The sequence below is a fragment of the Telopea speciosissima genome, chromosome 5 (genome assembly GCF_018873765.1).
Source record: "Telopea speciosissima isolate NSW1024214 ecotype Mountain lineage chromosome 5, Tspe_v1, whole genome shotgun sequence".
Classification (NCBI taxonomy): Eukaryota; Viridiplantae; Streptophyta; class Magnoliopsida; order Proteales; family Proteaceae; genus Telopea; species Telopea speciosissima.
In genome coordinates, this window is record NC_057920.1 from 8,618,681 (window position 1) to 8,642,139 (window position 23,459).

The 23,459-nt window shown below is 40.0% G+C and overlaps 1 protein-coding gene and 1 long non-coding RNA gene across 4 annotated transcripts; both read right to left on the reverse strand.

Moving 5' to 3' along the window:
- Positions 1-569: 569 nt before the first annotated feature.
- On the reverse strand, positions 570-22,006 carry LOC122662691. Of its 3 annotated transcripts, XR_006333077.1 has the most exons (3): positions 21,996-22,006; positions 12,791-12,794; positions 570-641 (listed from the first exon to the last, which is right to left on the reverse strand). It is a non-coding gene; the product is annotated as an uncharacterized LOC122662691 (long non-coding RNA). The 3 variants fall into 3 exon arrangements; XR_006333076.1 differs by lacking the exons at positions 12,791-12,794; positions 21,996-22,006 and adding an exon at positions 16,943-16,955; XR_006333075.1 differs by lacking the exons at positions 12,791-12,794; positions 21,996-22,006 and adding an exon at positions 11,642-11,654.
- A 316-nt stretch (positions 22,007-22,322) lies between these two features.
- Positions 22,323-23,059, reverse strand: LOC122662690. The gene is made up of 3 exons (XM_043858392.1): positions 22,836-23,059; positions 22,599-22,741; positions 22,323-22,492 (listed from the first exon to the last, which is right to left on the reverse strand). The coding sequence occupies exons 1-3, from the start codon at positions 23,015-23,017 to the stop codon at positions 22,422-22,424; spliced, it is 396 nt and encodes a 131-aa protein (XP_043714327.1). The 5' UTR covers positions 23,018-23,059; the 3' UTR covers positions 22,323-22,421.
- Between the last annotated feature and the right edge of the window lie 400 nt (positions 23,060-23,459).

Genomic DNA, 23,459 nt, shown 5'->3' on the forward strand with positions numbered 1-23,459 from the left:
AATTGCTGAATTTTTCCAAGATAAGAAGTATAAAGAAACGAAAAAAACGATGATGAAATTTTATACTCAAAATCACATATTATGCCCTTCTTATGGTAATTATTAAAGCAGGGATGCAATAATAATTGAATTCTAATATTTTTTTTAGTGCTAGGCCGTAAATAAAATATGCAATTGATAGGATGAATCCCATAGTTGAGGCAAGGAATCTGCGTATTTGGCAGAATTGGAATTTGAAATATTAAATAAAAGAGGAGCTATGATTTTTATGATAACATAAAGATGATCAAATAAATTGAACTGAAAGATGGGAATAATTTACCATATTTACCTCTAGAATAATCATAGATCGGCCCCTCTTTGACATCACAGGTTACGATCTGGTGCTTCCGTATCATCACCGAGTTACGAGTATATCGACCAAAGAGCTACGAAGTGACGGGGTGTAATGGGAGAAGGAAAAAATAGGAAAAGGAATAGAGAAGACGGCACACCAAAGGAGAGACCCCGGGCTAGAACCCCGTGCGATCTCCCCAACAAACAAAAGAGACTTTTTATTATTTTTTTTCTTGACCTGCCAAGCAAGCGCACCTGACATGGCAAAGGTCCGATGACAAAGAAGATTCGACACATACCCTTGGCTATGCCCCGATCTCTTCTACATCTTTCAGCAACCTCACACGACTCACCCCTCAATCATCTCTCTCTACCTATTTCCTGGACAAACTGTAACATCGCTGTGCCATGAATTACAAAATTTCACAACCTATCAACATATACCTTGCAAAACATCGTACCAGCGCCAATGCTCACGGTAGTCCAACGTCGAACGATTCAGTATAACAGCGAGAGTCTCACACGAGAAGGCACCATCAAATCTTCTACGGACTTCGAAATCCAGAAATCGCTCCAAAACCATGAAGTGATTAGCCATTGGATAGATCCTGCAAAAGAAAAATCACAAAGGAAAAAAAATCCAACCTCTAAATTAAATAAAGGGGAGAACCATCACCAAAAGAAAACCACCGCTCCCCCCACAGATCGACCTTGATCCGCATAACCTCCAATTCAGAAACTACTACCTAACTTCCGCAACCTACTAACCGATAGGTTCAGAAATCAGAGAAGATTGACAAAGGGGTAAAGAGATTTAAAAAGACCGACAAGAAAAGGAACCAAAACTTAAATCAACAGAACAAAAATTGAGAGATCTGAATGAATATCAAGAAATAAATCCAAGAACAACAACGAACAGAAGCAGATCTACAATCCACACAGAAAACCGTTGCAAGAGAACCGATGGCAGAGAGATGAATAAAAAGAAATGGGACTGAACCCTAATTTATAGACACCCAAGCACGGATGAACGGATACTGATGGAAGAAGCAGTTTAAGATCGACGGCTAAGAATACACAAACGTGGAGAAGACGTTGCCAAGTTTTCCTTGTTAAGAGATCGACGATAGTTATCTTCGTACATACCTATCTACTTTTACAAACCGATGGATTCTCGACACGTGTTAACAATAACGGCTACTGTCAGATATGTATTTAAGGCCTACTATTTTTGACGCGTAATAATGACACGAACGGCTGTCATGTGAATCACGCCATTGACGAAATCACATGCAAAGACGCCGTGTAATACCTAACTTCCATAACTTTGAATCGTATTCCCGAAGAAACCTCAGGCCTACGGCATCCCGGTAATCCTTAATCTAGAAACCTCTCATCCATTTTAACAAAGTTTATTGGCCCTGATTGCTAATACCTCCTCGCAAGTGGACCGCATAAACTAACAAATACAAAGCCAGCTCAAAAATTAAATTGCACACCCAACACATAATTCTTGTATCGGTGATATGTCATAAATGCCCCTCACCCAAAACGATATTGGCAAGGTATACAGCAATACGATACCGATACCACAAATAAACGGGTTCTCATTCTTCAACCCAACAATCTAAATGTTTTTACTTTCATCAACATTAAAAAAAAATGTTTTACATCTACAATCTACTACACTTTCATGTTAGGATCAAATCACTAAGAACACACTGCTTTCAACCATCAACTAAAATCCGAAGTAGCAACAATCCTAGTAGAGATACCATTAACGAAAGTTGGAATTGGTCACTAGTATGATCGCGTTTTTCATTAAATATTTAGTCTGAACAAAGAACACTTATTCTTAACTAGAAACGTTCTTTGGCATTTCAGGTCTGGAACGGCGTTTTGAGACCAAAAATGACCGTTTGATAAGAGTCTCAAAAACTCCGTTCAGAACGAAAACCATGTTTGAAATAATTTCTTCTTCCCTATTTGATATTAATAACAATGCCCATCATATCTCCCATCAATCCAATCTCCCTCATACCTTCCAATTCACAAAATAGTAATAAACACCACTCCCATTAGACCTCCCTTTGTGAAATTCACCATCATAGAAATCACCATTGATGTAGTACCCCACACCTTCTCTGATAATCTTCTCACCTTTCCTTTCTTTCTTGAAAGAAGACGAGCATCCATTGCGTAGATATAATGAGCATATATTTCAGTTTCTGACCTTCATTTCATTCAATCCAGCATAGTCTCTTATACCTTTAGTTAGAAAACAATCAACTTGTGCAATCAAAATGAACAAAACAAATAATTAATCAAAGAGAAGTTATGCAAGGTGAAATACGCACCTCTGCTTCGAGGCTCCTACAAGCAGATTCAAGAACTCGGAACTCGAAAGGTAATGCCTTGGGACCTCCCGTCAATTGCTTGTCCCCTGAAGCCATGGGACTACCACTCTCGTTCGTTTCAACTATCCCTATTTCAAGGCTCTGAGAGAACTGACGGAGCAAAGGAGAATCCTGATCAGGCTCAGGAGATTTGGGTCTCCAACCCCCATTAGCCTTTTTTGCAGAATCTCCGTCCCTTCCCTCACTTGCCTTCTCATTGAAATTGCAGAGGCGAGATTCAAGATCGCAAACGAAGGGAGCAACCCAAGGATCCTTGGAGTTCAACACCAAAACATCAAAAGCAGTGATGATCGTCGATGGATACGATAGCCCAGGATCAAGAATCCTCACATCACAAGCTGGAAGCCCAATTCGACGCATGAACGAGTGCTTCCCAACCTCTTCCACAGTATTTGCATAAAACAAATGGCTAAAATCTAAAAAACACACAATATAATAGGTCAAGGTCTCACTAACCCTAAATTTCCTTAAGACACGAACGAGAAAATAAGTCTCTAACCCAATCAGGCAAACAAGAAGGGGAATTTCATCAACTAGAGAGCAGACATCAATTGTGGGAGAAGACGATACATCAAACAGAAGAATTTAAAACTATAACAAATTTAGAGAAAATCAATATATCTAGATCTGATTCGAAGATGATACCAAACGCAGAAAGTTAGGGCACTAAAGTGAAAAGCTAAAAAGTAGAGACACAGAGGTCGAAGGCGAGCTTGATGATGGAGTCGAATTGCAGAGGGGTTCTATTGATCTGCTCCAAACTTGGTGAGGTAGTAGGGTGACGATTGGGGTTTAGAGAAATGTCATAGAAAACAAACAGAGAAAGAGAGAGAGAGAGCACTCAATCGATTTGCGGGTCTTCTCTTTCCCACGAGTCCACGACAGAGAAGCCCTTCTCAACGTTTTGCTCAAATCACAGGATCTGTAAAGAACATTCATTGATGGATAGATTCTTTTGATTCGTTCTAAAAGAACAATAAAACGACCAGACAAACCAAACATAATTTGATGTTTTTTGTTCTCAAAGAACGAAAAAACAGTTCGGAACGGCGTTCAAAAATTTACCAAACATAGCCTTAGTAAAGTTTGATCTTTAAAAATATTCTATGCATGTAGTTTCTCCCTCATAGAATTGATTTTTTATGATGGTCGAGGTCCTGACCCTATCCCTACACTATCAAGTGACACTCTTATTTTGTCCTTTTCTTGTATGATTATACAAGATTTTACAATACAGTCCTCTTCAACGATCTAAAGTCTATTCAAAATTTTACAAATTTCAAACCCTAAATGAAAGGTAATTTTCTTGCAAAATAAAGTCGATTCGAACTACCATCCCAAATCTACCGTGTACAATTCCCAAAATTTTTGTTCGCCTTTGTTTTCCATTTTCGCAAACCCAAAAAAAATATGTTATGGCACTTTGTCTTTGTTTCCAATTTCTCGAAGCAAATAAATTTGGTTTGATGAGTGCTCCAATCCCTCCTATAGTCCAACCAATTTTGGCAAACCTCTCGAACCTTCCCTCTCATAAAATGGCCTTTCGATCCTCTACATGTATCGTCTTATGGCGTAGTCCCTCTCACCCTCTCATATAGAAAACTGATACTGTGATACATGAACAACATTTCCAAGCACATTACAAAGCGCAACACATTCATTTGAAGCATATGCTATACTATCCCTTTTCTACTCCGTCCGTCCCTATGATCTCGTCCTCCGACACTGGGCTTCAACTCCCATGTCCCACTACCCTTGCTTCTCCAGCTCAGTAAAATAAACCCCAACACCACATTAACCCAACCATTAAGACATACATCAATTAGCGTTGTCACTTGCTGCCTAACATTATTTCAACACTTGAGATCCTCATCCTCTGAAGTTGCATATTCATCATCCCCATCTTCCATTTATCAAACACTTGCCCATCTCTTTTGCAAGAATCTCAATCATCCACCTAATTTCTATAGCCTCACAACCTCACAAACCTCTACACCCAACTCATTCGCCAGTCCAACCATGTTAACTATTCCCGTCAAGTTCTCCCAAAGTACATTACAAACAATGCCACATTTGTTCGTACCCATCACATGATCCGGGAAGAAAGACCTAAGCTTCATTCCATAACCCACCTTTTCCTTAAGCCCACCTCACCCATCAAACCGAACTCCTCCCCCACAAGATACACCCGAACCCACAGAGTATTCCAAGCCAAACAACTCCCTGAATGGCGCCAATCTGTCTCTTGTTGGTTTAATGCAATGCTGCACCATGGGATCTGGTCGCCTGTTCCATTATAAGAATTGTATCCCAAAGTTGACCCATCAGCCAATAGATGTACACAATGATTATTCTAAAAGAGGTTCTAAAATAGGGTCCACGAGACCCAACGTGAAGGTTTTGAACCAACGTCTCATCCCAATCATGTTTGTAGATTACATAGTTAGCTATATAGAATTAATCAACGCACTGTGCATGATTTCACTAATAATCTCAGTTTCTCTCCTCCAATGTGTTTTGTGACTCGAAAGACAAATCCCTTATCATTTACAAACCAGATCAACATGTGACAATTTATGTGGGGATATTCTTGTTACAAGTAACATAGGATCCTGTTCGTCCACTAATCATGGAGTTGAGGACTAAATTTTCATTTTAGGAAGGGTAAAGTACACGTAACCCCCCTAGAATGCACCCAATATTCCTCGTACCCCCGCATACCACCCCTCAATATTCCAGGTACCACCCCTTCTCTACACCCCAAATGCCACATAGGTCCAATCCGTTAAATACCACCGTTAGATGACAATTTTTTAACCGTTTTACCCTTTGCTTCAATTTCTTAAATCTTAATAGACTTAAATACCTTCACTTATTTGTTGCCCTAAACTAACTGAAAATGACCAATTTAACCTTTGCTTTATTTTCATAAATGAAAAGACCTAATTGCCCTCACTTATATATTAACTTAACCTAATATGAAAAGACTATTTTACCCCTAAATAATTTATTCCTAGAAACCCCAAAATGCCCTCATCTTTCCCAAATCATCATTTTTTACACCCACCACCACCATGCTTCGATTTTCCCAACCATAAACCTTTGTACACTTCGGTGATGGAGACGAAAATCTCCTCCACCTCCACCAAGGACTTTCTTCCTTCACCTCCGCCTTCAATGATCAAAACAAACAATGCCTTCGATGCCCTTCAATCCAAACCATAGTCCAAATCTGAAATTTTTGAAAACCGTCCAACTTCCTAAACCCTCTTACCCCTCTCTGGTACAACTCGAGAAGAAAACGCGAGAGAAGAACGATAACCTTCGACGTCGGGCAAACAATTCACGCCGAGCAAACAAATTGGCAGGATTTCTTCATCCATAGTTACCAGTAGGTACGGATTTCTCTCTCTCTCTCTCACAGTTTGTTGTCTATGAGAATTGATTTTATTGATTTTTCTCACCAATGTCCGCTTATTTCTTGATTTCTATATTCTATTTATGCTAATCAACTTCACTATTCGCTTTGAAAATGCAAAATCTACATACGTAGCAAGTTAAGCTTTCTTTCTTCCTAACGTTTTCATGTCCTCATTTTCCCTCATGACACTACTTCTTGCTGAGATGGTTAGGGTTTGAATTTCTACCTTAAACATCCCTACATTTGCAGACTTTCTTTACCTTTCTTATGTGGGTTAGAAAAGGGTTTTCTCCACAAAGAGAGCAGTCTCTAGGTGGAGGTGGAGGAGATTTTCTTCTCCATCACCAAAGTGTACAAAGCTTTACAATTGGGAAAATCAATGCGTGGTGGTGGTGGCAGTGGTGGTGTTGGGTATGTAAAATAAGATGATGATTTGGGAAAGATGTCATTTTAGGATTTTTAGAAACAAATTATTTAAGGATAAAATAGTCTTTTCGAGTTAGGTTAAGGTAATATATAAGTGAAGGCAAGTAGGTCTTTTCATTTATGAAAATCAAACAAAGATTACACTGGTCATTTTCAATTATTTTAAGGCAACAAATGAAGATATTTAAATCTTTTTAGATTTAAGAAATTAAAACAAAGGGTAAAACAGTCAAAAAATTATCATCGAACCGTGGTATTTAACGGAGGTATTTAACGGATTGGACCTATATGGCATTTGAGGTGTAAAGCAGGGGTGGTACCTGAAATATTGAGGGCTGATACACAGAATATTGAGCCGCTTGGGGGGGGGGGGGTACAAGGAATATTGGGTGCACTCTAAGGGGGTACATGTACTTTACCCTTTAAAGAATTGGGCCGTTGAGGCTTTTTTGGGTGTTCCGTATGTCCTACATAAGGCTGCTATTATACTCCCTAAGCAGCGTCAACAATCAAGGATAGCAAACTGAAAAGTTGTTCGGGACAAGGTGTTCCACTTTCAGATCCTACTACAGTACTAAATATCACTCGGTTGTTGGGCCAAACGTGTTTCTATACCAGACAATTTAAACATCCTATTTCAAGACCACTAGACTCTCTTCAAGCATCCCTCTAGCTATTTAAAACACATGGTCTCATCAAGTGAATCACCTATTTCAGTCACATTCCCATCAAAGTTTTACTCCAATGAAGGTTTAGGATCAGAATTTGGGTTCAATTACAATCCCTATCCAAGGATATGTCGAGAATAAATTGAACTCAGTTGGAATCAGTGAGATTACATAAACCATCAGAGAGAACCATGTCAACAGAAAAATAGAGATAAAAATGAAGACAGACCCATCGTTCTTGGGCCAACCTAACAGAATTTACACAAACCTACACTAAAACAAGCAGTCTAGCTGAACCCACAGAATCCTACACTGAATATGGCATTCGCATCCATCTTTCTTGCTAGTTAAAAGAATCGATCTGATGGCCTGAACAATGATTTCATCCAAATCTGCAATTATACTGATTGAAAACATGACTGCCAAAATTTGATGACATGCCTTCCTTAAGTCATCTTCTCGTCTTAAAGCCAGCAAAGGCCACAAAAACTAACCAAGCAATAATCTCAGTAACCCAGTGGAGTAACTATCCTCTAACAATTTAATTTGAGTGCTCTTACCATTTTGAGCTCAGGGATCCCATATACACCAAATTGTGGCCCAAAACCAGAGTCCACCCAAAGAACTACAACCTCACAGCGGGAAGGGCAAAAAAGATCAGTCTCAACTCCCAAAGTGATCAACACCCAGCCCCCTAAGGTTCACGTCTCTATGACCCTAACCTGGACATACACTGCAACAAATAATTATAAGAAAATCAAACACTCAACTCAAAAGGTAACCAAACACTCAAACTATAACAACCCATAACCCATTTCATATTCAAGTTTTCAGAACCTCAATTCTAAATTCTACGAGACAATTCTAAATCCAATCTTTCTAGTTACAACCAATTATTGACGAGACTTTGTTGCCCTCTACCAAATATAGAGATGCCTTCTTACCCCAAGCCTGCAGGATAAGCGTAAAAAATCATCAACGATTTAGTAGGTAAAGCGCCATTTAAGAGCATACCAGCTTACAAAATGTTCAATCACCACAACACACCAGCTCAGAAGAGACTGCTTCGCCATCAACAGATATTGATCTCACATTGAAATGAGGTTTAACAAGAAGAAGTCAACAACTAGCTCCACTAAACCAGAGCTGCAATTGCTACAAGTCTATGGCAAGAGGGCAAGAATAACAGCATACAGAAAAGTTTTCAACTAAAACGAATATCTAACCAACATAACATACCAGTATATGTCAAACGACTTAGTTAGGCAGATCAACTGAACTTCTAGATTTGACAGTACCTGCAATAAAATGAGAATAAGAGAGGGAAATATTTCCCACTGCATTCGCTACATCACCAATACAAGAGCCAAAGGACACTAGCATAGTCGAGCCCATTCAAAAGTAAAAATAGTTTGCAAAGCAAATGGATAAAAAATCAAACATAATTGCAAAACACATTAACCATTACTAATATGACAAAGTGACAAACTTGGTTTTTGCTAACAACTGAAACTAATACGTTTCATTAACCCCACCCCGACAAAAAAAAACCAATAGGTTTGGTAGAGCTATTGCATTAAAAGAAGAATAACAAATGCAATTGTCACCACTGCAGCCAAGAGACTCCACATACCAAAAAGAGAGCCACAGGAAAATAATTGCAAAAAAAAAAAAAACAAACCATATACATCACAATAAATTAGACTCACACCCTTATTGCAAATACCAAATTGATCTACCAAGGACAAATAAAAAAGAACTAAAGTAGGTTATAATACGAAACCTCTTGCAAACTTCATACAAGAAGCCTGATGGATTTATCAAGGTTACATAAATTACAAGTTTCAGCTAGTGGAATTCCAGCATACCACTAGTATTTTCTAAAGTCTGGTAAGAAAGTAAGGGAAGGGTAGTGTGATTGATTTTTAAATAATATTGTGATAATTACCTATTATAATTGTGTAATCAAACACGTTGGATTGCAAGGGAAATTAATGGGAAAGTAACTTTTCCAAACTTAAAAATTTTAAAATAATAAGTAACTCAGTCATAAAAATTCACCTCACTTTGCATCTGAATCCCTTGTATTCGATAAGTAAAATAAAAATTACATGTTAAAAGTAGTAGCTCATATATCCATGATGGATAACAATTACCGAAGCTTTTTTATAAGATTAAAATACTTTTACACTTCTTTATCCTTTAATTTCCCTGCAATCAAAGGGAGACTGTAAATAAAATAAGGTTGAAAACACTGCCAACTCTCTCTCTCTCACAAAATGACTCCCCTGCCCCTCTTGTGTGAGGCCCGGTCCCACACCCCTATTGGTGTGGCCCTTACCACACAGGTGTCCCATAAAATAATTACTCCATCCAACCCACTAGTATTAAATGTCCACAATACACTCTACCTTGTAATTGTGACCATCCAAAACTCAGAGAGGTTTTGAATGAAATATAAAAAGCTCCAGTAACCTTAATAATAATACTCGAGGGTAATTTAAAGCTCGGGTTATCTGATGTCATCCACCAACTTTATGGGAGTTTGAAGAACACTTAAGCAAGCTAAGGGGATTTAAAACACTTAACTATAAAAGGACGAATTATGCAATTTACATTTTACACAAGTAATATTACTCCAGACCATATTCAATAACATTTATGAGGATATAAGAATTGAATGAAACAGGTACGAAGATATTTCACACACTTCCTACAATATTAAATGGGAGTAATTAATCATATTTTTATCGGACCACATTATTAGCTGAGCAAAATTTTAAATTAATTATACAATCATGTAAGGTAATGATAAAACCAAAATTATATTTAATTTTTGGGAAGAGAACGATAGCTAGGAACATGTGGTGTGCTGCCCCGTGTCCAGACATGGGCACGAGTGAAAACAGCAAAAAACACAGGAATTTCCATCTTCCCATGGGGGAGCAAGGGTAACTTCGTACGCCTCGAGTCTAGGAAACCGGGCAGAGCACCGAATGCATTCTCTATCGATATTATTTCACTTCCCCTCCCTTGACATAATTTCACATCCCCTCCCGCCCTTTCTACCTCCCATTTGAACAAAATGCAGAAAATATTCGTCTGACAAACTGGTAAATCCTAGTTGACTTGCATCATAACAACCAATGTGCATACTGCAAAAGATCATTCTGATGACCATTTAGTTTCAAACCCATCTAAACTGAGCCTGACTATTCATGCTTGACTTCCATTTTTTTGTCATTGTTCCCTTTTCAGTCAATAAACAGGAAAGGGAAAAAAATCTGCAACACCCTGTCTACTTCAGCAGGATTCCCAAGTTAATCAAATAACAAAAACAACAAAAAAATGATATATTTGAAAAAAATCTTAGGTTATTGCAGAAGCAAATTTCTATGTTCCAGCTGGTTGTTATTGAATTTTCATGATTTCAAATAGCCTATCCAGTGATAGGATCTTAATCATAACACAGATTGCCAGAAAAACTATGTTATTTCCCAAGGGTTGCAATAAATTTTGAAATTAATTGTCCAAACTTTAGCTACTAATCAGAATAACAAAAACTACAAAAAAATTATATATTTGAAAAAAAACCTTAGGTTATTGCAGAAGCAAATTTCTATGTTCCAGCCAGTTGTTTATTGAATTTTGATGATTTCAAATAGCCTATCTAGTGATAGGATCTTAATCACAACACAGATTGTGTTGTTTCTCAAGGGTTGCAATAAATTTTGAAATTGATTGTCCAAACTTTAGCTACTAATCTGGGGTTCTAACTTCAAAAAATTACTAAGCATAAAAGTCCAATACAGGCAAACTAATCATGAATGAAAATTTCTGAATTAATATAAGCCAAAGAATTGAACAAATAACAATAAACTTCGAGAACAAAGAGCTGCACAAATTCGGCTGAATAACATGAGAACCAGTAGAACAATTCAACAATGGCCTAGCTTGGAGTAGCTCAAAATCTTGTAAATATGAGCAAAGACATCCTTAGCTTAGCTTGTATATATATGAACATAAATTCATAGCTTGAAAGAAGAATTAAGAGCTTCCCACTATTTCACCTGTTGACTTCCGCTTGAACTGGGACCAGTAGAAACAACTTCATCCCCAAAAAATGGCACCAGAACGCTAAATTCGTTAGGAATTCCAGCTGAACCAACGAACACAAATAGGCAATTGATGACTTTGACGGAGCAAAACCAGAGAGCCAGTTACAGCAATGGATGAGCTTTGTACAATTGCAAATTCTGACTGGAGAACTGCATACAAGATCATTCACATACACAAAGGACTCCACAGTCCAACCAAATTCTTACATCATTCAATAACTTCCTTACATAGGAACGGGAAGAAGCAAAACCAACAATTCATAAGGTATACATAGTAAATGGACGAGCAGGGAAATAATCACAATGTCATATGTAATAGCATAGCTACTCCTACCGAGGTGTTTCTTTAATTGAGATTATGTATGCTTATTTTCATATATTAAATGGAGAAAACTAGGGGTTGCAAGAGGGAATACAATTGCTAGAGATGCTTTACGTTCAGAATATACCATCTTTCAACCATTTTTTTTTAAGTGTTCGGGCATTTTTAATCATCCGAGAGGGAGTATTGCAATTTAGCAGGGCAGTCCGTGCAAAGATGAGGAAGAAACCATTTCGTGTTATGTCATTCATTTTTAGAGTTGCCTTGATTCCATGTTTAATTCTAATCTACGATGACAAGAGTAGGTGAATTTAATGACAAATATGATGCAGAATAGAAGACTAGTACGAGTGGGATTTATGATTCACGAATGTACCTTTGGGATTTCAACTGCATCAAGTAGATTCCTTCCTCGTCTCTGTTGGTAGATGGACTCCTGGGATTTCGAATTCATAAATAGGATGAAAGAGCCTTTCGAGTTTGCAGGTAACATCAGAAACCCAATGGAAGGTGCACCGAGAGGAAAGGTCAAAACACACACACACACACAAAAGAGGCGACGCAACAGTGGAGAAACCCCAGGCAAAAAACCCTGTGCGGTCTCCCCACAAAACCCAAAAAGATGAATTTTTATTAACTTTTGTGACCTGCCATGCAAGCGCACCTGACATGGCAAAGGTCTGATGACAAAGAAGATTCAACACATGCCCCTGCATCACTCAGGGCCTTGTACCGATCTCTTTTACATCCTTCACTACCTCTCACCAATCTCTCACCTTTCTCGTCTCTTCTTCTTCGAAGATCGGGCTCATTAATCTTCGACGAGTTACAACTACTCGCAATATAATAGACAATCAGTTGAAAGAGATTCGTCAATCACCGAGACCGTCTTTGTCCCCCAACATTCGCAGAGATGAAAACGAACCTTCGCCCGCCTCTGTAAGGAATAAATCTCTCGATGGCTGAGATTTTCTGGAAACCGCCGCCCTTGCAAAAGGAAAAAGGGGGGGGGGGGGGGGAACAAGATTACTCAGTAAAATGGAATTGGAGATTTATTACCTCATCAGGCTGTTGCCGATGACAATTCTTGAAGATGATGAGAACATCAGCAACATCAGAAGAGATGAAACATCTTCCAAGCTTCACCCAGCAGAGAGACAATCGTGAGGAGAACCAAAGCAGAAGAGCAGAAAAAAACCAAATAGACTCGCCGGAAAAAGAATACAAGGTGATGATATTCTCAATCGTACCAAGACCAGAGGAGAGAAAGACCCATAAATCATAGCCATGATGAGAAACAACCGGGAGGAATAAAGGAATCAGAAGAATACCAGCGGCGATAGAGAGCATAAGAAACGATCTACATGGCTCATGAGGAAAACATCGGAGACAGTGAAGAAATAGGAGCAGATCCAAAGAGAACTTCGGTACAATCGATAAAGAACGCAGAGAAGATACGAAGAGAGGGGAGGAACCCTAATTTATGGAAAACCTTGGAAGGAATTGACGGCTTCTAGAGAATAGACTGTTACAGATCGACGGTCCATATTTCAACTACTAGGGCGGTAGCTTGGAACCAAGGGTTCTGATAGACTCTTACATTGAGAATGACTCTAACCAAACAATAATTTCACCGTCATTACTTATTCAGATTTCAGAGGCAGTAGCTGCCCCCCTCACGCATCCTGTGGGGAAAATTATCGCCCCCAGCACTGGGGGCTGTCCTTCTGGGATACGCCAAACTATTACGTATTCAATTTTATTTCTTTTGGTAAACTATTACGTATTCAATAAAAATACATATTTTTATTGAATACATATATTTTGTTTTTTTTCATAAAAAAAATTAAAAATACATATTCGCTGTGGGCATAATTTTGTATCGTTTTGCATAACTATCGCTGCCGTAGGGGACGAGATTGCACCGTAGCTGAACGGAAACCATGTTTTTATGCAATTACTAAGGCGGTGCACCGCCATGCACCTTATTTTTAAGCATGCACCCAACATTTGTGAGGATAAAATAACACAACTACCCATGTTTTGACGGTTGGATTCTTAAGTGTGATGCATTACCCAATGCACCGCACTTGAGAGGATAAATTTCCACTTCAAGCCACTTGAGTACATGGTTTAAGTAATCAATATCCGTTCTGTTAATTCGTATCGATAGTCGGTAGAGACCGATATCAATTCTTAGTTGATCCCATATTGGAGGATTGATACAAACAAGGGTAAAAATGTACAAAAATCAAGTTTTTTTAAGAAAATACGACCGATCCAAACCAATACAAACTAATCCTGATGTTGCTAAGTTAAATTGTTTGTTTGGAGCCTAGAAGTTTGAAGAAACAAAAAAAAAATAAAGAGAACAGTTCTCCGTGGGGGAGTGTTCCGCCCACGTCCAGACACAAAGGGAGCGAAATGACTATCCTACCCCCCCATGAAAGGAAGAAATCCAGCCCCCAATGTGCCAACTTGTGTACTCTCATTGACCTCGCAAGCACTAGGGGTCACAATCCCCCTTATGTTTAGACATTGGAGCATTGAAAAAGACCGTTCAATCCCTAGTGAAATCGAAAATCCCATCCAAATCAATGCCTATGTGCACACTTTCTTTGGCCCTTGCACGGGTGCATGGGCTACACGACCGATTAGCATTTTCTTTCCCAAAATGCTAACATACATAAATTATAAGGAAGAGAGATAGACACATCACCAATGGGGATGCAGGACAGATGTTATACATGAGGGGCAAGTTATCATTTCGAAGAGGGGACGAGAGAGATAACTATAGCGGATGTTAGCTTGTGGTGTGCGGGTGGTGACCTTTTTATTAAACAAGACAAAAATAAAGTTTTTATTGTGCTAATTAATTTATGGGCAAGAGAATGCTACCTGGTTGCATGGCCCCTGCGCCAACTTGGGGTGAATGGGATCATGCATGCAAGTATCACGGATAGTGGGATTTACATTTTTCCATGGGGTTGGGCACTAGTGCCATGGGACTAGGTAGCATTCGTTTCTCCTTAATTTATATTAAAAAATTAGGAAAAATAATGTTGCTTAGTCATGTGGCCCTTGCACCAGCACGGAGCCATTGAGGGGACGTGCAGGGCGTCAATCAGAGGGTTTTCATTGTGTAGGGAATGGAGTGGTCATTTCAAGGGGTCTAGTATGGGCAGAGGCTACAAGCATCCAAGCAACATTCTTTTTCCTTGGAAAAAAAATGTAAAAGGGGAAGGTCTCTCTAAGTAAGCGGCATAAGGAGTGCACAAATGAAAAGTGATAAAACTCGTTTGCACATGGGGAATAAAGAAATAATTTGGTCTAAGGAAGACAGAGATATAGAGAGGCTGCTAGTGTACTCTCTACACTCATAAAACTTTTTCCTAAAATAAAATAATGTTGGGGAAGTAAAATATTTTTCTTATTTTATATTATGTCCAAATAAATTGTAACCTAAAGAGGTTAGTAGTTTAAATTGATCATAAGCAATTTTTTTTGGGGGGGGGGGGGTGTTAAAGATCATAAGCAACTGAATATAGTGAAACTATTGACATAAATTATAGGATACAATTTTCCTCCACCCATAGAGAATGGTTCACCCACCATCCTAGGGTTTTGGTATGTTCCAAAATACCCTCTCAATACCCATTCCTGCCCTCTCTCGCCCCAAACTCGGACCTGTATTATATGTCTATTTAGCTGCTTATGTCAATTATGGGTCGGGGTTCTCTATGGAGGAGCATAGCCCCTACGCGCCCAAGGGGCAATGAGAGCGCTTGGGTTGGCATCATGGGGGTAGGATTTCCGCCTTTCATGGGGGCGACGGGGTCATTTTGGTCCGCCCAATGTCTGGGCATGGGCAGTATACTACCCACAGAGAAATTTTCTTTGTCAATTATATGCTATCTATTTTTTTTGGGTAGAAAGAGGGCTATTCATTCATGCGCGCCCAACGCCAAGCAAAGGCAAACGGAATACATAAAGCAGATAAATAATATGATAAGCACAAGGTATGGATATACAATATCCAAAACCAAGGAATAGAAATCGACCCGGTCTCACATGTCATTGACTGGGTCATCCAGGCTAGGGGATGGGTCACAGCCACTTCCCTAGATAAAATGCAGTAGACACAGCTTAGTTTAAGCGCATGCACATGCGTGCCAAATGAGGGGGCCCCATAAGGACCGAAAAATCCAACACCATAATGCCCACAACTACCGATATGCTGCCATAGCCTACTTTCAAACAGACTTGCCAGGTCAACAAAGGTCTGCTCGATCGGCGAGTGGATCTTCGAGCGACGGCAATAAGGCCACCAAAAACCATGCAACAGCCTACTTTCGAGCATCGTTCGGCAATTGGGAGAGGGTTGGTGAAGATTGGCTAGCGACCGGAGCTTCATAGCCGATGATAACCGCGGTGCCACAAGCACCATAGTTGGTATCACCTGCAAACACATAAAAAAAGAAAAAGAAAAAAACCTTCCACAGAGACCCGAGACACTGAAACAGAGCCTTGGAGCACAAAACCTGCAATTTTTGCCGACGAATACAAACAATCCAAATCACCCACAGAGCAATCCCACCATTCATCAGTACCAACACGATGGAAACCATGGAGACCATGGCCCCAATAGATACTAGATCGAGGAGCGTATTCCTGGCTTGACCTCTGCCTCGTAGGATTGAACCATCCCCATCACCAACGCAACAGCATGAAGGGCAGCAGCACCTAACATCTGGTCGCCACCATGCATCACCACCGCAACACCGAGCATCTAATTTGGATTGGCATCACCATGTTGATACGAGAGGGGCCAAATTGGCAAATCGCTCGGATATGAAAATCTTATCAGATTTAGCAAAATAGAGGCTGAGTCGGTTTTGCTTGGTCTACAACCCATTGCCGTGGGAGTAGAAGCGGCTACAGGAGGGTGCTTGGAGGGAGCTCATTCGGAGAAGAGCAGGTGGGCATAGATGACATTTGCTTGTGGAAATAACCATGGACTCCATCCGGCGACCGGACTGGTGTGGATGAAGAGGAAACGGAAGGGGAAAGAAGCGTTGGCGAAGGGGAGAGGCGCCGGGAAAACCGCAGGTTCCCCATCATCGGCATCATCGTCGTCGTCGGCATCCTCTTCGTTGGCTATTTCGATGGTCATGGCGAAGAAGCTAATGAAGATGTGGGGGGAAAAGGGAAAATTAACACGCACTAAGGCGGACAAAAAAACATGCACGATGGCTGACAGATACCACGCACGATGGCGGACAGCGAACGAAAACTTGTAGCGGCGGAAAAAGGGAAAAACGAAAACAAACCCTAAGGGTTTTGACTACTAATTATATATATGTATGCTTTCTACACGGCCTTCTTCTTTGGAAGAGATTTTCATTGTTGCCTAAAAACATGTATGATTCACCATGAACGGAATTTTCTTCCTTTTTTAATGGCCTTCATTTGTTAAAAAAAATTGATTGTTCTAAATATCATATTTGGATTGGCCCTTATTAGATGAATTTATCCCTACTTTTTCTTTAAAAAACAGATTTTTTACCTTTTTACCCTTGGTTTGTACCGATCCACAAATATAGGATCGACCACGGATCAACGATTAATTGAACCATGACACCCAGTTTAGGATATGCCATTCTAAATTCTAGACCCTAGATTCCTAGAAGAAGAAAAAAAAACATTTTGTTTTGGATAAATTACACAGATCACTCTTGTACTTTGACCCATAACTCACAACACCCCTCCATTTTCAAAAATCACTTCCGTCCCCTTTTAGAGTAACGGTGTTAACTTAAAGGGTAAATTACCGATCACCCCTGGTTTTCAATCAAACTCAGATCACCCCCTGGTTTTTGAAAAAACTCAAATTACCCGCTCTATAGTAATGGTGTTAGTCTGCTATTAGTTATTATTGTGAAAGGACTATTTTACCCTTGTACTAAAACATTAGAATTAAATTTACAATACTACCCTTCAAAATCTATGTTTGAATGTCAAGGGTAGTTTAGGGATTTACATTTATTTAACTGGCTAACATCATCACTTAACAGCATAAAACTAACATTAAGGACTAATTTGTCATTTTGGGGTCTAGGCCAAGGGGTGATTTGAGTTTTTTCAAAAACCAAGGGGTGATCTGAATTTCGTTTGAAAACCAGGGGGTGATCGGTAATGTACCCTAACTAACATTCAAAAAAATGAAAAGACCTTTTTAACACCAATCCTTTCCTTGGATTTTGAAACCCTATTACTTTTGAATGAAAAGGCCTTTTTAACCCCAACCCTTTCCTTGGATTTTGAAACCCTATTAAAATATCAGATCTCATTGGATTTTCCCCTCATGGATTCTTTTGCATGATCTTCTTAAATTACACATCTCTCTTCTCTACTTAAGCTGTCGCAAGATCTCTTTAGGATTATATTTTAGGTTTCTTGTTTTTTTTTTTTTTTGGCACCAAAACCCCGCAAGGGGGGCACTACATTAAGCCCCAGGGGGCAACAAATGAGATACAATGCTGAGGAGATCATCCAGATAGGAATGACACCACATACCCAAGTGAGGGTAGAGCAAGGCCCATTTAGAGATAGCATGAGCAAATACATTTACATTTCTACTAGTAAAAGAAAAAGAGTAAGAATCTAGAGAGCGCAAAAGGTTACGGATATCTCCCAAGATGGTAGAAGCTTCGAGGGGTGGAAGCAAGGACTTGTCAAGGAGGCACCGAATCAGAAGCTGACAATCAGAATGAAAGGAAATCCGCCTGATGTCCTTTCCTAAGGCAGCCTTAAGCCCTAGCCGAAGAGCCAAAGCTTCACCAACAAAAGCCGAGCAAGGGAAACCATGATCAGTAGTCACCATATAGAGATGCCCACTCGAGTTGAGAACTACGACACCCAACCCCATGGCCCTCGACCTAACAGAAAACGAAGCATCAGAGAAGATGTGGAAGGATTTAGAGATCATGGAAGAAGAGATCTGAGTCTGCGAAGGGTGGCTAGGGGGAGCAGAGTCTGCCATCTAAGAAATCTCTGCAACAGATCTATGCACTAAGTCCAATCAGGCTCTAAAGGGCTGCACGGTTTGGCGAAAGGTCGTGGCATTTCGCCTTTTCCAAATTTCCCAGAGGATAATAGCATGGGTTACAAAATAGTCCTTTTGCTCCTTCTTGCTCAAACCAGGCTGCTTGCCCCAATGAATAATCCAATCGACCAAGCACCAATCTGGATGGGATAAAGGCCGCAAAGAAACACATGACGCAAACCAAGCTTGTTGGGCTTGAGGGCAAAGTAGTAGGGCCTGCTCAACAGTTTCACTATCATGACCACAACAAGGGCAGGAGTCAGAGAGCAAAATCTTTTTATGCTTAAAGTTTGAGAGAGTCCCGATGCCGTTTAAGCACGCTTTCCAAATAAAGTGCAGAACTTTGGGGGGAGCCTTTGAAGACTAGATTACCTTCCATACAACCTTTGAGATTGAGCAACTCTTGGAACCTGAAGTAGAAGTAACTGGGATAAGATGAGATCCCAACCGATAAGCTGACTTCACAGAAAAGATACCTTTAGTGTGGGCCCCCCAACAAAGAGAGTCCTAACCTCCCTCAGAGCTTAGAGGGATCCTAAGAATGGCCTCCACTTCCAAAGGGGAAAAAAGAGACCGCAGCTTTGAAACATCCCACATTGAGTCCCCTACAAGCAAGTCAGAGACCCAGTCGAGAGAACAAAGAGGCGGCTTATTGGAAATCACCTTATAGTTTGAAAGGGAGGGCATCCAAGGGTCACACCAAATGCAGATATCTCTACCGTTTCCAACAACCCACAAGAGACCCCTTTGAAGCAAGGATCGGCCCAACAAGATGCTCCTCCATGCCCAAGATGGTCGATGCCCCGCTTGTGCTTGAAGAAAACTGTCATGCGGAAAATAGATACTTCTTGTTAACCTGGTCCAGAGGGAAGAGTGGTTGGATAAGAGTTTCCACCCCAGTTTTGCCAAAAGAGCCAAATTTTGAGTGTGAAGGTCCTTTATCCCCAAGCCGACATCAAGCTTGGGTTTGCACAAACAATCCCAAGCAATCCAATGAATCTTCCTTTCATCTTTCTTTTGGCCCCAAAGGAATTTGCATGCTTCTTTATTGATCTCATCAAGAAGCTCTCCTGGAAGCTTAAAGTGAGACATCGCATATGAGGGGGTTGCTACAACCACTGATTTTAAAAGAACTTCCCTACAACCACTGATTTTAAAAGAACTTCCCTTCCTGCTTGAGAAAGCAACTTTCCTTTTAGGTTTCTTGTTCACTTCCTCATACTCATACATTTATTCACAAAAATCACTCTTTTTCTTTCATAGACAGATCAGAGCTTTAAAGAGGATGAAATTAGCTTAATAGGAGGAAGATGACGATTAGAGGAAGAAGGAAATGAAATGAAAAGGGGTTGGATTTCTAATCGTTTTTATCTCAAGGGTAAAAAGGCATCTTACATGCACCCAAGGTTAGTTTGGGCATTAAGTTTTTTTCTCCTTGGCCACGTCATGACTTAACAAACAGACACTTACGGACTGGGTCTAATTGTAATAGATCATAAACTATAGGGGAGGGAGGAGTAATAATTGAAAATAGAGGAGAGGAAAGGGCCAAGTACAGGGGAGGAAACAATAAATTTCTCAATAAAAAATAACCAAATTAGAGCTACTTTAGGAGTTGCTCTAATATAGAATACGTTGCGAGAAAGTTGTTGAAGATGGCATAGGCATGTACAACAGAAACTCCAATACGAAGGAGTAACTTGATTCAAGTTGAAGGAGTTAACAGAGTCGAGGATAAACCTAAAATGACTCTAGGAGAAGTGAAGAAAGACATGAATAACTTTAAGACTAGTAATAAATATGACCTTAAATAGAGACAATTGGATAACAAAAAAAAAAATTCATGTGACCGATCCCATTTAGTTGGAATGGATGAGTTGATTTCAAATGATTGTTTTTCATAGAGATTTTAGATAAATTTGCAATTTTTTTTAGTTGTCCCAAATGAAAGTTATTCCACTTGAATAATTATCACCTCCAATTCGCAAGCACCTCCAATTCCTCTAATAGGGGGAGTAGACCCCACCTTGAACAGTGTTTTCGGATACGGGGTAAGGTGATCATTTCTGCCCCCATATGAGGAATTGAAGGAATTGGAGAGAGCAGCGAATTGGAGGGGAGAACGATTCTAATTAGTGAAGCCGTCAAAGACTGAAAGTTGAAGCATTTAACTTTTTGCACAAAACATCCTTTCAATCTTTTTAACTTATAGCTTGGCTTAACTAAATATGATCCATATAGAATTTGCAATGATAGTATAGTAATTGGTCCAGGCTTTGGCTCAAATAAGTATTCAACTAAGTCCAATACGCCTAGCCCAACAGTTTAAGCCCAATGAAGGAAATCCATGGGCTATGGACCCTTGAGTGGGCTTGGGCTCGTGGAGTAAAAAACTTGCATCCTAGTAGGGGTGTCAAAAGTTGTCTTGCACTAATTGATCCGACCTCAATAGATCAATTGAAAACACAGACGTGTTCGATCGATTACTAAATGTGTCGGGCTAAAACACCGACCGATTAAGAATTGGACAGCTAGATACAAGATAATGGGTGGCCCAATGGTCGTCCAACCGAGATCTACCAAATATTGTGACTACCGATAATCGATCATTTATAACCTGTTTAAACATATTTAAACTGTTTAAGGCGAGTTTATAACCATACTTAATCAATTAGCCCATTTAAAACCCAATTTTAACCCGATTAGCTCAAGTACTTTGAGCTCGAGACCAAATGAAAACGTAGCGGCACAAATTGTGGGGGCCTATAAAATTACTGGGGACTGATTAGGCCCAACCAAAACCGATCGGACTGACCGGTTGACTCTCCTATAATCTACCGGGAATCGGTCCATAAATTAAAACCGGTTCACTGGGTTACAAGTCTCAAAAAAACCTCTACAGTATGGCATGCATCTGGCGGTGCAATGCAATGCGGCCTAAGAGCTTGACACATGGAAGAAGCTTCAGCCTAAGAGCTTGACACATGGAAGAAGCTTCATCCAATGAAGCGAACTCTTTCTGCTTGACACCCGTTGGATGTTGCATCTTCGACGTGTTACGCTCTCAAACCCACATTGCAGTACACCGTTAGATTAGGGTAATTCAAAGGAATTTCCCCCTTCAAATTATCAATTCAGATCCTCTACAGCGCGCTACCCGTAACAGCCTGAGTGGCGGAAACACATAGACGCACACAATGATCGCCTTACCACCGCTCGGGCAGGGATAAGGCGGTCAATGTGCACGCCCATGTGTCTGCACCGCTCAGGCCACTACGGGCAGTGTGCCGTAGAAGATCTGGATCCTCAAATCATACCCTTATGATACGTAACTTTATTTAAGTACTGGTTAAATTAAGCTCAAACTTTCTATACATAATCTTAGTGGAGGAAATTGAAGGTGCTTGTAGTGATCAACTATGTATTATGAACAAACTTTTCTGATAATTTTCTGTATCACAGAAACTAGTACAGAATAGTTTCTTCAATAAACCAAAAGTCTGAAAAACCAAAACTTAAAAGAGCATAAAACCTTCTGTTCATCATCTTCAACATTACTGTATCACAAAAAAAGAGATCGATCGATCATTGTAGGCATTGTCTTCCTTTTATGCAATATGGGTCTGATGCCTTCCTTTCTCTTTCTCTCTTACTTCACTTCCTTGTGTCTTATCATACCCTTTACCACAAAAACCAAAATCCAAGAACATCAAAATAACTCTTCAAAGCCACAGATTCATCTATAGATGCTAACCAAGCTTTCTAATAGACAAATAAACAAATACCTGATGGGTGATTTTCATGGCCAATCTCTTGCTCTTTGTTGGTCTTGGGCTTTAACTGCTGGTTTCCACTATAAATCCCTCCAAAGCCTTCTTCATCAGATCGAGTTGCATACCCTTCTCCAAATGAATCAGACATCACCTCCCTTAATCAAACAAAAACACCCATCATTAATAAACAAAATTACTGAAAATTTTGACCAAATAACCAGTAAAAAAAACAGAAGAAGAAGAACTGACTTGGTTTTCTCATGGTGTTCATGGGTCTTGTCCATGTTGTTCTGGTTTTCCGGTTGGGTCGATACAGAGTACTCTGCTCGTTGGAATCTGATGCCGAAGGTCTTTTGACCTGAAGAAGTTGATAATGGTAATGGAACTGAAGATGGGTGGTGCGTGCGAACTGCTCGAAGTGCAGGAAGCATGGTTTGAATTGTGATTTATAGATAGAACACTTATCTGAATATGGATGGATGGGCAGAAGATGCGGTGCTGAGAGTGCACTTAAAAATAAAGACAGGTGCAACAGAAGCTATTAAAAGTAGTTCCCCTTCGAATGACAAGTGGTAGTGCGGTGGTGCCATTTTATGACACGTATAGAGATTTCTAAGGAAGATCACGGACTTGGCTCCTCTCAATCCGGGCAGCTGTGCTGCATGTGCAGCGTCTGAGGTGAGGTAGTGCGCATTTATCGCCTTACCCCTGCCCAAGCACTTTGCCCAAGCAGGGGTAAGGCGGTCAATGCGCACTGCCTCACCTTTGGCACTGCACATGCTGCCCAGATTGACAGGATCTTTTCCAGTCAATGACGTGGGAGCTACTCCCTTTGTTTTGTCGTCCTTTTAGACGTTTGGGTGATAGTAAGTA